This window comes from Myotis lucifugus, unplaced genomic scaffold, assembly GCF_000147115.1.
Source record: "Myotis lucifugus unplaced genomic scaffold, Myoluc2.0 scaffold_105, whole genome shotgun sequence".
Taxonomy (NCBI): Eukaryota; Metazoa; Chordata; class Mammalia; order Chiroptera; family Vespertilionidae; genus Myotis; species Myotis lucifugus.
Genome location: NW_005871153.1, coordinates 1,940,295 through 1,954,573, shown reverse-complemented (window position 1 = coordinate 1,954,573; position 14,279 = coordinate 1,940,295). Strand labels below are relative to the sequence as shown.

Sequence of the window (14,279 nt, the reverse complement as noted above, 5' to 3'; positions counted from 1 at the left end):
GAATATCACTCAGCCATAAAAAGAATGAAATCTTGCCATATGTGACAACATGGATATATATAGGTCCTAGAGGATATTTTGCCAAGTGAGATAAATCAGAAAGAGAAAGAGAAATACCATATAATTTCATGTATATGTGAAATCTGAAAAACAAAATAAACAAACAGAAACAAACTCATAGATACAGAGAACAAATTGATGATTACCAGATGGGAGGGAGAATGAGGGAGTGGATGAAAAAGACAAAGGGATTAAGAAGTGCAAATCACCAGTTATAAAAATAGTCACAGGGATGTATAGTACACACAGGGAACATAGTCAATAATGCTGTAGTAACTGTATGGTGGTAGATGGGTACTAGACTTATCAGGGTGATCACTTTATAAGGCATATAAACGTCAAATCACTATGCTGTACATTGAAACTAATATAATATTGTATGTCAACTGTAGCTGAAAAATAGATTTTAAAAGAATGTTACTCTAGAAGCAGGTTGGAAGGCATTCGGATAAAAAGATGAGTCTGAGACTAGACTAGGGGGAGAGAATAGGAGGTAGAACAGTTATGTGGCTACTCTCTTCCAAACATCCCAGACCTGTAACAAACCTTCCTTCATGCTATTTAAAAATGCCTCCGATTAAAAGTCTAGAGAAAAAGATTCTACAACTTTTGACACAGAAGGCAGACCCTGTCTTTGCAGCAGAGGCAGGAAGCAGAAAAAGGTGTTTCCCCCTAAAACAGTGGTTCTCAACCTTCCTAATGCCGCGACCCTTTAATACAGTTCCTCATGTTGTGGTGACCCCCAATCATAAAATTATTTTCGTTGCTACTTCATAACTGTAATTTTGCTACTGTTATGAATCGTAATGTAAATATCTGATATGCAGGATGTATTTAGGCGACCCCTGTGAAAGGGTCGTTTGACCCCTGAAGGGGTCGTGACCCACAGGTTGAGAACCGCTGCCCTAAAAGTTCTGAGCCTCTCACTTCCATTTGCTGGGCGTGCAGGCTGCTGTGGCCACGTCTAACTGGCATCCTTTGGTGATTTGTTAATGTAGGTAAGAGCGCATGTCTGGTCTCAGAGTGGAGGGATGTTGAGAGGAGTTGTCAAGAGAGAGCAGTTCTCCAGCCGAGGTCAAATGGTTTCAAGTGCGCCAGGGCTTCAAGCCAAGGCGGTTACAGAGGAGAGCCCAAACGAGAGAATTACACAGGGGACCCCAACTTTATCTTGAAGAATGCACGGGTTATTTTCAGCCAGCAACCACTCTGCGTGGCCAGTCTCCATGCTGATGGGGACCCCCGGCTTCCTCGCACTTGCTAGAAGTCTCATCTAGCCCAAAGCAGAGTGTATGCTAAGGTTCATCCTGCCTTGCTGACAATTTCATCTTCCAGGGAGTAGGGGTTGGGACGGCATGAATTGCTACTCTGCACCAAATTCTGGCCCAAGGAGAAATCGATGGGCAGGTAGAAGTGATGGGTCCCTCGGAATACAAGAACGAAGTGATAGCCAGAGAGAGGAGTATGACTTTGACTGAGTAAAAATTGGAATGTTCAGAAGGGAAAAGGTGTAACTCTGTGGCTCAAGACCCTGAAAGACGAATACAATTCTGAAAATGTAATTCTCTAACTGTGTAGTTGCTAAATGAGCTGTAAGAAAAATGTGGGGCGAGGGTCAGGGAATAGAAACTGGCATGGTTTGCACAGGAAGCTGTCAAATGAGACATAAAAAATATGGAAAGAAGGTCCCAAAACCAAAGACAGAATATTAAAAGTGTGAGAGAGAGGCTAGAGCCCCCAAAGAGCTCAATAACCAAACCCAAAACAACAACAAAATCCAGTAACGAAGAGCAAAGGGATGAAGTGGGAAAATGGGTAAATGAATGGAGGTGTGTGTGTGTGTGTGTGTGTGTGTGTGTGTGTGTTTCATGCCATAGGGCAGTGGTTCTCAACCTTCTGGCCCTTTAAGTACAGTTCCTCATGTTGTGACCCCCAACCATAAAATGATTTTCGTTGCTACTTCATAACTGTAATGTTGCTACTGTTATGAATCATAATGTAAATATCTGATATGTAGGATGGTCTTAGGTGACCCCTGTGAAAGGGTCGTTCGGCCGCCAAAGGGGTCGCGACCCACAGGTTGAGAACCGCTGCTATCGGGGCTCAAAGAGAGGCCAGGCCTGCTTGGTGTAATGTTGATGGATAACATAAGACAAACAGAAGGGCTCCCAACTATTTTCTCCAGTCTCCCTGCCAGAAAATGACACTCAGATGGAAAGAGTTGAGTGGACATTGCTGACGGGACTGCAGTCCAAGGAGAGCGAACAGTAGGAGGAGCCCCCATCTCTTCCGGTAGAATTTAAATGTCTTATCATAGAGCATTTACACTCCAGGTCCTGAGAGAATAGTGAGGGTCTTTGTGAATCTTAAAGAAAGAGAAGAGGTGCTGGAAAGCTGTAAATGAACACGATTTATTTATATTTTCAGAAAGAGAAGTTTGGGACCCTAGGTCAAGGAGGTCACAATCATTAACGAGTAAACATTGTAAGAGACTAAAGAGTTTTAGAAACATCGAAGAAAAGGACGGGGGAGGCAGGAAGGGAATCGGGAGTATGATGGGGTGGGGGTGGGGCGCAGGGAGAAGAGGACCTCAGGACGGGAAAGTACCCGTGTCAAATGCTGCAGACAAACCAACTGTGCCTTGGCAGACGCGTTTGGACTTGGCAGCAGGACTGAGAATCAGTTGTACAACGCTTCCACCGTGGCTGGCTCTCTGAGATGGGGAACTTCTGATGACTGCTGTAATAGTGTCAGTTTACTCATGCCTTTCTGGACCCTTGCCCTTTGCTAGGGCCTGACACACTGCTCTTGGTCATGTGAATTGCTTTGGCCATCACGACAGCTATAAATGTGCCATAAGCAGAAACTTGAGAAATACCTATGCTTTGAGACATCCCCTTGCTGCTTTTGAAACTCTTTAGGACTAGCCTGCTGAAGGATGAGACACCATGTGGAGCAGAGACAAACCATCCAGCTGAACCACCTTAGATCAGTCAGCCCCCAGCTGACCCACCCAGCAGCTAACAGTAATTGCTTAAGTGAGCCCAGCAAAGATCAGCCATGCCTGGCCTAGATCAGCAGAACTGCCCGGCTGGGCCCAGTCCAAGTTCTGACCCACAGAATGATGGCTTTACAATAAATAAATAGGCCACTAAGTTTGGGGTGGTTTGTAACACAGCAAAAGTGAATTGTTACAGCAAGGCGATGAGTTTGTGTATCCGCCTAAAGGGGAAGCAGAATAGGTAAAATTTCTTTAATCGCTTGGAAAGCTATAACTTGGGACAAAGCCCTCTTGTTTCACCTTGCTTCCTCTTTTCCTGTCCAGAGACTATTTGTTCAAGGCTACCTTCCAAAAAGAGAAACAAACTGGTCAGTTTGAGGAGTTGAGAGATAGTTAGAAAGGAGTAGAAAGCAAGTGAGAGAAGAAAGGGAGTAAGAATGGACTAGTAGAAAGTCCATTCTTAGAGATCTATAGATTCAGTTATCCAATTCCTCTTGCCCCCTTCTTACATATAATGAGAAAGTTTACAAAAAGGTAGGTGGGTGTTCAGGTAAATTTTGAATAAAATTATTTCATACTTACTAGTATAGTCTGAAAAGGTAGGGTTGCTTGCAACTGCTTTATTAATTGCGTTAGATACGGTCGTCTCATTTTCTTCTGAAGTTTCTGCAAAAAGGTTTACTACTGTTACATCAACCAGCTTGTCACCAGCTCGCATTTCAGATCTTGCTGGAGCAGATGTTCTGAAAATGAAATGAATTCACACTTGAGGACCTGAACACAAGCATCAACAGATTGGTCTTCGAACTTCCTGTCCTCCCAAGTCTCCCAGTTCCCATCCTGATGCACAGATACAGCCATAGTTAGGGGCCTAATAAGGAGGCTGGCGTTGCAATAAGGTAGCAATTTATAGGCCCAGAGCTCTCTGCTCAATGTGTGTTCAGAGGAAACCTATGGCTAAAGCAATATCCCATTAGAGGATCCTTAGAAAAATTGTGGACAATCATTTTTAGAATCTAGGAGCCTGGGACTAACCAGATGGTCCCAGGTATACAGATGAGGTAACCCAAGGTCAGAGAGGTTCAAACAACTGCCCATCCATGCAGCCAGGAAGCGCCATGGCCAGGATTCAGATTTGTCTAAAGCCATCCCTCCCCACTATTCCTGTGTTATCCAGTCGTGCTACAAGCAGGAACTCCCTGTTGTCTACTGAACCAAAGCAAAGGCCTGGAACGGGGCCAGCCCCCCAGCAGCCGTCCCCTGTGAACTTCCAGCTTCAGAGCCTCTGTGTCAGGGCCCCGCCTCTCTGCCTGCTGCCTGCCCCTTGCCACGCGCCACTGTGCCTGCCCGTTAGTCTGCCTGCTGGTCTCCTGGCTGCCAATCACACTTGCCCCTCATTCACCGTCAGCTCAAAACTCACCAACTTCAGGAGGCTTTCTCTGAATTACATGCATAAATATACACTGTATCATATCCCATAAAGAATGACAAAGTTTATAAAGATAGATGCGATAGTCAAACCATAAAATATGGATTCATTAGGGCTGCTTTTCCTGCACAACTTCATTCACCCTAGGGCAGTGGTTCTCAACCTTCTGGCGCTTTAAATACAGTTCCTCATGTTGTGACCCAACCATAAAATTATTTTCGTTGCTACTTCATAACTGTAATGTTGCTACTGTTAGGAATCATAATGTAAATATCTGATATGCAGGATGGTCTTAGGCGACCCCTGTGAAAGGGTCGTTTGACCGCCAAAGGGGTCGCGACCCACAGGTTGAGAACTGCTGTCTTAGAGCATTCTTTCCTGGGGCTGCAGCACCTGGGTGTGGATGTGCTTTCAAGAAGGCTGATACAGAACCGCTAACTTCTTGAGACCCCTTTGCCTCTTTGTGTCCCTAAATAGCCCTCAACACTGGTCACTGCATATTGATGTGCTCAATAAGTGCTTGATTTTACTGCAGGAAGAGCTCACTACCGGTTCTTCAGCAGCCACTGGTGAGATTTGGGTTTGTCTCCCTCACTCCCCCCATATGCGGGAAGAGATGACCATGAGCCACTCATTCTTTTCCTGGCCCCTGGAATGCACATTCCGAGGATTGACCAGGTGTGGTTTGTAGCCAAGGAGTCAAACCAAACAAACGGATCCAGGTGATGCCCTGGACCATGCATGCAAATTGCTGAAGAGCCAATCACAGACAGCATCCTGCTGGCCTCAGGGTACAGTCTGCCCAGCCACACCAAGGTCAGTGTGACATCAGGCTGACCACCTCTTCCTGACCTGTGACTTCCCACTGGCGGCCTTAGTGCTGCACAGGGAACTCAAGAGAAGATGAGAAGTCAAGCAAACACACACCAAAGTACCCCACCGGTCCATAGCAGCCTTACCTTACTTTATGAATCACAGTCTGTCCATAATCAGGATTTTTAAATGCATCTGCAAACTGTGGCAGAGAAGAACAAATTTAGTAACAACTACCAAGAGGCAGGGAAAGTGGTACTGTATCTAGGTTTTAACATACATACATTTCTAAACTCCTGTATATAAATACACATGGTTCATTGCAGCAAATTATTTATTCTTGATATGCTCTCTAACACCTTTCAGTAATATATGCTGTAGAATGATAAGAATTTAATATAAGTCAGGGTTATCCAAGAAAAAGTTGGAAACCTAAAAAAGCAAAATTAATGGTCATACTTTTAAAAATTAAGGTGACTAACTTATCAGGTTTGTCTTTTTAAAGTCACGGTAAAGTTTTGCGTATTTATTAGACGTATCTATCTGCCTGCTCCATACACTCATCAATTCACCTAAGGAACGCTTCTTCAGTTGCCTACAAGGCAAGTACACCAGGGGATAAGACGGCAGGCGCCATCCAATCAGACCTGCCTGGCCGCCACTGCACAACAGAGCCAGCAAGTGAGGAGAAGGCAGGTCTGAGGTCAGGCAGATCTGGGTTCAAATCCCAACCTTCTCCCTCATCAGCCTGGTGACCTTCAGAGGGTTCCTTCACTTTCCCGGTCCTTGACTGCCTAATCCACAAAATAGGCACCAGAGTATTCTCTCTCCCAGGGGGCTCTTTGGAGAATTAGAAATGTTACACATACAATGCCCGGTCCCGCATGCAACAGGGCAACTCCAAATCAGGGACTAGCCATTTGGGTCCAGCTGGGTAAAACAATGGATCCTGGGAGACTTCTCAAGGTCTGAGCTGGGACTGCCCCAGCTACCAAGTCTGCTGAGAGGACCCTGCAGAAAGGAACTTGTCTCTATTTTCCTATCTCTCGGAGTTGCAAGGGAGTTCTGGCACATCTCTTTTGGATTCACAGCCTCTTGGAAATGAAAAGAACTCTCTCTCCCCTTCCTGGTGCCCCTGGGCCATCAAGACCTGACTGAGACCAAGTCCCTAAACTGGTCTCTGGAGCTGGAGGGGCCTTTTGGTGGCCACAGTGGCCAGTGCTGGGTAAAGGCACACAAGAAAATCCAGGGTCCCCTGGAAGGAGGAGCACCTTGACGCTGCCTTCTTCAATGTACTGACTCTCATCCAGGCTGGCAAATGGGAACGTGGATCCAGAATAAGAGGAGACCACATGGGCAGCTGGCCCGTCGGGCACAGGGGCATGACCGGGGCCAGGGCAGCTGGGGTTTTATCCCAGCAGTGCCAGGCACCAGCTGTTCCATCCTGAGCACTAGTTCTCTCTGTACAATCTGTAAACTCGTTCGGATAATCTTTTTTTATATGTTATCAATTCTAATAACAAAACTCTTTCGTAATGATGTAATTCCGAGTGGAAAGACATTGTCATAGAATAAGACCTTAGTTTTTACGGTAATGTCTTGCTGCACTTTGAGAAACACTGGCTGGATGCCTTCTGCAAGCCCCTGCAGGTCCCACGCCTGTGGTTCTGGCGTGGAGAGCTCGCGTGGACGCAGCCGCTCACGATAACCACAATGGAAAGGAGCAATTGTGCACCCTGGCATTTTTGACAATAGAGAGGAAGAGGACCAGATGTGCCTTCAGATGGAGTTCCTCTTCCAGGTATTAAAAAACACACTAGCTCAGAAATGTATGCATGTTGGAATGTAAAAAAAAAAGCAACATCTTTAAAAGGTTTTCTCTTCAATTCTGTGGAAATAATTCATTTTAAAACATCATTATATTTACCTGCTCATTTAAAAACATTCTAAGAGCTTATGTAATGACCAGTGTGGCATGGCTGGAGCGAGGACCATGGGGAGGCCCAGTGCTTCCAGGGACTCAGGTCAGCTGCTGTTCACCAACCAGTCAGAGTGCATTTCGCTATTGAACAACTACTGGGACAGCTGTACTACCTGAGTATCAGCCCTATGCTCTGCAACTCAGTGTTATACAGGAAGGAAGGTTGGAAAATACTTACAAATGTTCTAATTTCCATGTATAACTTTTCATAGGCCGGCGACTTTTCATCTTCCAAGCCAGTTGTTTCTGATACCTTTACTTTAATTGTTCCAGGGAAAACCTTTCCTGAAATTCAAGCAGAATCTTTCTGTAATGTTTAATGTAAAGAGGGTCATTTTCATGTTGTTTAAAAACATACTTTAAAAGAATTCTAAGCATTATATGATGCTGTGACAGGAAGCCTGGAAATGCGATAAATGTTACCCCAAATCCCACCCAACCTAACACAGCCATTTCCATTTTGGTATAAGGTATCCCCAACTTTTCAAAAGTGCGCTTTATGCCACCTCACTTTGACGAAAGGCCTACATCAGGACCTGTTTCGTGAACCAAAAGAAACCCTAAGAGGATTTTTGCTTTTATAAAAAACGGTGAAAATCAAAAATAGTGTTCAGCGTTTTAAGTAATTAATTAATTTGTTAATCCTCACCCGAGGGTATTTCTTTTCCATTGATTTTTAGAGAGAGAGGAAAGGAGGGGGAGAGACACAGAGAGAGAAACATCAATGTGAGAGAGACACACATTGGTTCGGAGCTGGGGGGTCAAGCCTGCAACCAAGGTATGTGGCCTTGACCGGAATCAAACCTGTGACCCTTCAGTCCTCGGGCCGATGCCCTAACCACTGAGCAAACCATCAGCATTCGGCATTTTGCAGCAAGCTGCTATAGAGGCAGTTCACACCCTGGACAGTGAGAGTGGCCCACCAGCTCCTTCCCTAGAAACACCCCTCAGCATCCCAGACCAAACGGCTATAGCTCTGCACTGTGTCTGCACTTTATCTCTATGTATTTTGTGCTTTGTTAGCAGTATGTCTCCTAAGATAATTGCTTCTTCATTTTACACCATTTCGATGTACAAAAGGTTTTAGTGGAAAGTTCTGCTTTCAGATAGCAGGGAAATCTATATTTCCCCCAGTTCCTTTTTTCCTATGCATAGTTTATATCATTATAATCCAAGTTTATAGCACGAATCTTCTTTACTTATATATACTAATAAAAAGGTAATATGCTAATTAGACCTGGTCGACCAGACATCTTCAGCTTCCTTCTGGACAAAGCCATGGTGGTGGGGGCTGAGGCAGAGGCGGTTAGGGGGCAATCAGGCCAGCAAGGGAGCAAGCAGTTAGGGTGCAACCAGGCTAGCAGGGGGGAATTTAGGGGGCAATCCGGCAGGGTGGCAGTAGGGAGCAACCAGGCTGGCAGGGGGCAGTTAGGGGGTGATCAGACTGGCAAGCAGAGGCAGTTAGGGGCAATCAGGCAGGCAGGTAGAGTGGTTAGGGGCAGTTAGGCAGGCCTACAGGGGAGCAGTTAGGGGGCAATCAGGCCAGCAAGCAGAGGCAGTTGGGGGTGATCAGGCTGGCAGGCAGAGGTGATCAGGCAGGCAGGCAAGTGGTTAGGAGCCAGCAGTCCCAGATTGTGAGAGGGATGTCCAAGATTAGAGAGGATGCAGGCTGGGCTGAGGGACACCCCCTACCGTGCACAAATTTCGTGCACCGGACCTCTAGTTATTAAATAATAAGCATTTTAAACATTTTCCCAAATCATTACTTGGTCTTTATAGCTATTATTTTTTAAAGCTGCATAATATTCTGTGAAATATATGTTCCCTTCATTGATGTAGTCATTTTTGTTTTTTAGCACTTCTAATTATTTAAAAGGGGGGAGGTTGTAATGAACATATTCATGCCCACACCTCTCTATATTTGGGGTCATTGACTTAGAGATAATCCCTAGAAATAAGATTATTAGCATGAAAAATAACATTCTTTCAGCTTTTGAAATACCTTTAATCCCCGTGGCCAATACTATGCATTTGTTTTCTATACAATTGATCTGTTCTGGCAAGGGGGGCATTTCTCATTCATGAAAATAGAAGTTCATTACAGGAAACAGCCTTGGAAACTTCATAGCACCCAGCTGATCTAACCAAAAATTGTTACGTCAAGTTTATGGCCGTTTGCTCCTAGTGTCCATTTCTAGACCCGAGAGGCTCTGAAGTCTCTAAAAATGGGGTTTGCTATTATGGAGCCAGCAAATCCTACAGCAGAGAACCAACCAGGCCTGTTTGAACACGTGGTCTTAGGCACTTCCCCTCATTCTGCCGCAGGGTCCCCATGTGACAGCACTACTTTGTGCAGTTGTTGTACCTTTTCAGGGCCTTCGACACCTGTCATTCCCATTGTGTCTGCATGGCACCATTCCCTTGGACAGGAAAAGTGAAGGGACACATCCACTCCCAGACCTCAGGACTAGCCCACCAACCTGACTGTCCATTTCCTCTCACACTTGGTTCCACGGAGACAAAGGCAGGAGCCATCTTTCTAGTTTACTGGCCTTTGTTGCCTCCAAATGTTCCTCTACCCCTCGTATCCTGGAAGCTCTCTTGCCATTATTTTAAGTTTTCTATTCCACTTTAATTAATTAATTATATTTTTATTGATCTCAGAGAGGAAGGGAGAGGAAGAGAGAGATAGAAACATCAATGATGAGAGGGAATCTTTGATTGGCTGCCTGCTGCACGTTGGGCCGAGCCCACAACCCAGGCATGTGCCCTTGATCGGAATCGAACCTGGGACCATTGGGTCCGCAGGCCGACGCTCTATCCACTGAGCAAAACCGGCTAGGGCCTATTCCGCTTTAGTTATGAGATGCAGCTCTGCATGGTTCATCCTTTATAACTCACCTTTATTGCATGTGGAAGAATTATAGTAATACCCAGCAGTACACAGGCAAAAGAATGAATTATTCAGACCCACACACGAAGCACCACTGCTACAGGGATCTTCTTTGCAAGGATCTGAGATGAAGTAGAAAGAGGTGAAAAATCCACAGAACGACAAATAACACCCAGAAACATACTTTTACATTTTCATGCCTCCTTCCTGGGAACCTTCTATTCCTTGGTTGTGTTATTCCAGGGCACACCCTGAGAGGAGTCAGAAGCAAATACATATTTTCTTATGTATCTAGGGAGCTTGTTGCTGAAATTCTGGAACAGGTGCTTGTGAACAGTAAAGGTCAGAGCTTGGTGGGAAGACTGTGCTCAGAGCAGTCTTCTAATTCCCAGGAGCCAGGAATCTCTGCACCTCGAGGAACCTCAGGAACCTTGGTGTCTGACCCTCTAACACCAGATAGGGCTCCCCAAACTATTTTATAGAAATCATCATATTTTTAAACATTTATTTTATTTTTCCATCACTATTTATCTCTATGTTTTCTTCCACCCTCACCCCTACCCCTACCGGCAATCACCACACTGTTGTCCAAGTCCATAAGTTCTCTCTCTCTCCCTCTCTTTTTTCTTTTTTGCTCAATCCCTTCAACACCCTTCCACCCCAGCTGTCTGCCTACTCTCTATCTATGAGTCTGGCTCTAGTCTGCTTGGTAGTTCAGTTTGTTAATTCAAGTCAAAATATGAGTGAAATCATGTGCTACTTGTCTTTCTCTGGCTGGCTTATTTCACTTAGCATAATGTTCTCCAAGTCCATCCCTGCTGTCGAAAAGGGTGACATTTTCTTGCTTTGTACAGCAGAGTAGTATTCCATTGTGTAGATGTACCACAGCTTTTTTTATCCACTCATCTACTGATGGGCACTTGAGCTGTTTCCAGTTTCTCAGCTATTGTAAATAAAGCTGCTATGAACATAGGGGTACATATCTTCTTTCAAATTACAGAAAGAATATATTTTAAGGAAGGTATAAGTAACTGTATTATAGGGATGAACAGGCAAGATGCTCCAAAAAGAAACTAGATGCTATGTTCTGGTTAGCATACATGATATAATGTGCCGGAGACCAATTCCAGCATGTCATCATTTCAAGAGTTTCATCAAAAGGTTGATGAGACTTGGGGACTCAAAAGGGTTGAGTCACACATGTAGTCACCTGTTGGAAATGGCTGAAGGCATTTCCCCAAACCTGGATAGGAAACTGACTGTGGCTGCCAGACAGCTAAAAGGCATTTTAAGCTACATGTTATTGCCTCCTACTGGCCAAACACCTGAACAGCCGTAGGCTAATTCCCCAATTCTGACGATGGACTCTGTAACAAACCCTGACCCTTTGAATTTGTATATCTCTGCCTCGCCTCAGGACAAGTTGTGTTAATAAAAAGCATGGGGTCCTGGGGACGGAGAGAACCTAAGACCTTAGACTTAAGATCTTGGATCTTAGCTCCTTTAGCTAAGCTCCTCTGACCTCCAATGCCTTTCAAAATTATATCTCGTCTCTGGACTCTTTATTAGTCTCTGGATTCCTATAACATCTACGCACAGCCTTCTCCAGATTCCTGAACCCTTCTTGATGCTGGGACAAGAACCCCGGCAATAATGAAAAGGAAGGAATGTTAAGGGGAGAATGTGGATTAAGTCAGTGACCATTCTAAGAGGAATTGATGAAATGACACTCCACCCTCTGGCTTTCTGAGTGGATGACTTGAATAAATGGTTAGGATAATATTGCAGTTGTTTTCTGCACTGCTGGCTGGGACCCCAGACCAGGCAGGGTGCAGCATCTTTTTTTATCTCCAGAGATCAGATGGGATCCAAGGAAGAAAGTTAGGTCAGTGGCCAAATGATGATCTTGGCTGGCCATTTTATTCATCTCTTTCAAATGAAATGATTCTGAGCTTTGATTTCTGAATAAATTAAGTGTCTGACAACCATCAGAGTTGTCTGGTTGCTTATGAACCTGTAGGTGGATATAACTTTTTTTTAAAAAAAATCTACATATAAGGTACAATGTGTATAACATGCTCTTTTTTGTGATTAAAAGGGGGAATGCACACCCATCCAGTGTGGCTCAGTGGTTGAGCATCCACCCATGAACTAAGAGGCCACTGGTTAGATGCCCTGGGTCAGGGTACATGCCCGGATTGCGGGCTCCATCCCCAGTATGGGGCACACGGGAGGCAGCCGATCAATGATTCCTTCACATCATTGATGTTTCTATCTATCTCTCCCTCTCCCTTTCTCTCTCTCTCTCTAAAATCAATAAAAACATATGAAGAAAAGGGGGGAACACACAAAAACACACAAATATGTATGTTTATATTTGTATAGATTATCTATGGAGGAGACACAAGAAATTGGCCGTAGAACTGGCCTCTGGGGAAGGAAACTAGTAACCTGGATCCTAAGGATTTAGGACAGGAGGGAGATTTAGTTTTTACTGATTATACTTTTACCCTAAGCTTCTTTTTCCACAAATAGTGGCCCCTCCAAACACGGAAGACTGGGAGCCAGGTCTTACATAAAGGCTCCATTTGCTTAATCACCATTTTTTTTTTTTTGATCTATCAGAGAACACTGGGGAAGCCGAAAGACATACGTGTAGGGAGACTCAGCTTGTTCTGTGACCTCGGGTAAGTGGCTGCCCCCTCGAGGCCTCTGTTTCCCTATCTGAGAGCAACAGGGTTTATCCAGACCCTTCAAGCCTAGGTTTGAGGATTCTTTTAGACCAGGGTTTGACAAACAATGACTCATGAGCCAAATCTGGTCAATCTTCTGTTCTTATAAAGTTTTATTGGCGCACTGCCAGGCTCATTCATTTGTATAGTGACTATAACTGCTTCTATGTCAAAATGGCAGAGTGGAGTAGTTGCAAGGGAGACCCTGTTGTGACCCACAAAATGTAAAATATTTACTAGTTTGCCTTTATCGATAAAGTCTGCTCACCCCTATGCTGGACCAAGCTTTGGGAAATGAGTCAGGTGGTTTGTTTCAATAACTTTGGCTTGAGGTCAGCTCTTAGACAGTATTCCCAGCACACCTGGCCTTTGGACAATGGCCCCGGTCATGTCTAGGGCGGTGTGAGCACTGCTGTTGTTTGGCTTTTTATCCCTCAGGCTCAAATTTCACAAATTGGCTCAAACTCCTGATTATGATTGGCCACCATCATAACCTGTCCTATTTTTCAATAACACCTGAGAAGGAATAAGGGTAGAGCTGACTCCTTCCTTAGATAAAGGAGCTAGACCAGGGTTGCGGGGGGCAGGTGGGGGGAGTTTAGGGGGGAGGGAGAGAGTGTGAAGCATTGGTGCTTATTTAGACCTGACCTTCACAGAGAAGCTGAAACTATTTTTGAAAACCCGTAGGGATGGGGCAGTTAGAGAAATGCCTTTCATAAAGTCTAAGTTTATAAAAATATTCCACATCTGGCAAATAGCTTAAGGTAGGATGGGTAGTAAGGAAAGGAGAACAGAATGGAACTGTGGGTAATTTTTTAGGGCCTCGGCCATCACTACTAGCCGTTGTGACTCAGATTTTTTAATTCCAAGGGTTCATATCCAAGGAAAACTTGAGTCTCTATAACCAGTTCCCTATCCCAGCAGAACATACTTACCTGCCACCCTCCACAATGCTGACTCCTCAGTGAGGTGTCTTTGAAGGAGTTGCTCTTACCTGGTGAAATGACACTGCTGGTGGTGGTAGTGGCGGTGGTGGTAGTGTTTGCGGGAGCGGCGGTGATGGTAGTGTTTGCAGGAGCAGCGGTGATGGTAGTGTTTGTGGGAGCAGCGGTGCTGGTCGTGGTGGTGGGAGTTTTGGTGGTGGTAGTGGTGGTGGGAGTTTTGGTGGTGGTAGTGGTGGTGGGAGTTTTGGTGGTGGTAGTGGTGGTGGGAGTTTTGGTGGTGGTAGTGGTGGTGGGAGTTGGGGTGGTGGTAGTGGTGGTGGGAGTTTTGGTGGTGGTAGTGGTGGTGGGAGTTGGGGTGGTGGTAGTGGTGGTGGGAGTTGTGGTGGTGGTAGTGGTGGTGGGAGTTGGGGTGGTGGTAGTGGTGGTGGG

At 45.1% G+C, this 14,279-nt stretch overlaps 1 protein-coding gene across 1 annotated transcript in view; it reads right to left on the bottom strand.

The window, feature by feature from the left end:
- MUC13 (mucin 13, cell surface associated) overlaps nucleotides 1-14,279 on the bottom strand; it is a 26,411-nt gene that overhangs the window by 8,050 nt on the left and 4,082 nt on the right. The window contains exons 2-6 of the mRNA XM_014459214.2: nucleotides 13,901-14,019; nucleotides 10,183-10,296; nucleotides 7,460-7,566; nucleotides 5,447-5,502; nucleotides 3,641-3,801 (exon numbers count right to left, since the gene is read on the bottom strand). Coding sequence (XP_014314700.2) covers nucleotides 3,641-3,801; nucleotides 5,447-5,502; nucleotides 7,460-7,566; nucleotides 10,183-10,296; nucleotides 13,901-14,019 — 557 coding nt within the window. The remainder of the gene's footprint in view (nucleotides 1-3,640; nucleotides 3,802-5,446; nucleotides 5,503-7,459; nucleotides 7,567-10,182; nucleotides 10,297-13,900; nucleotides 14,020-14,279) is intronic.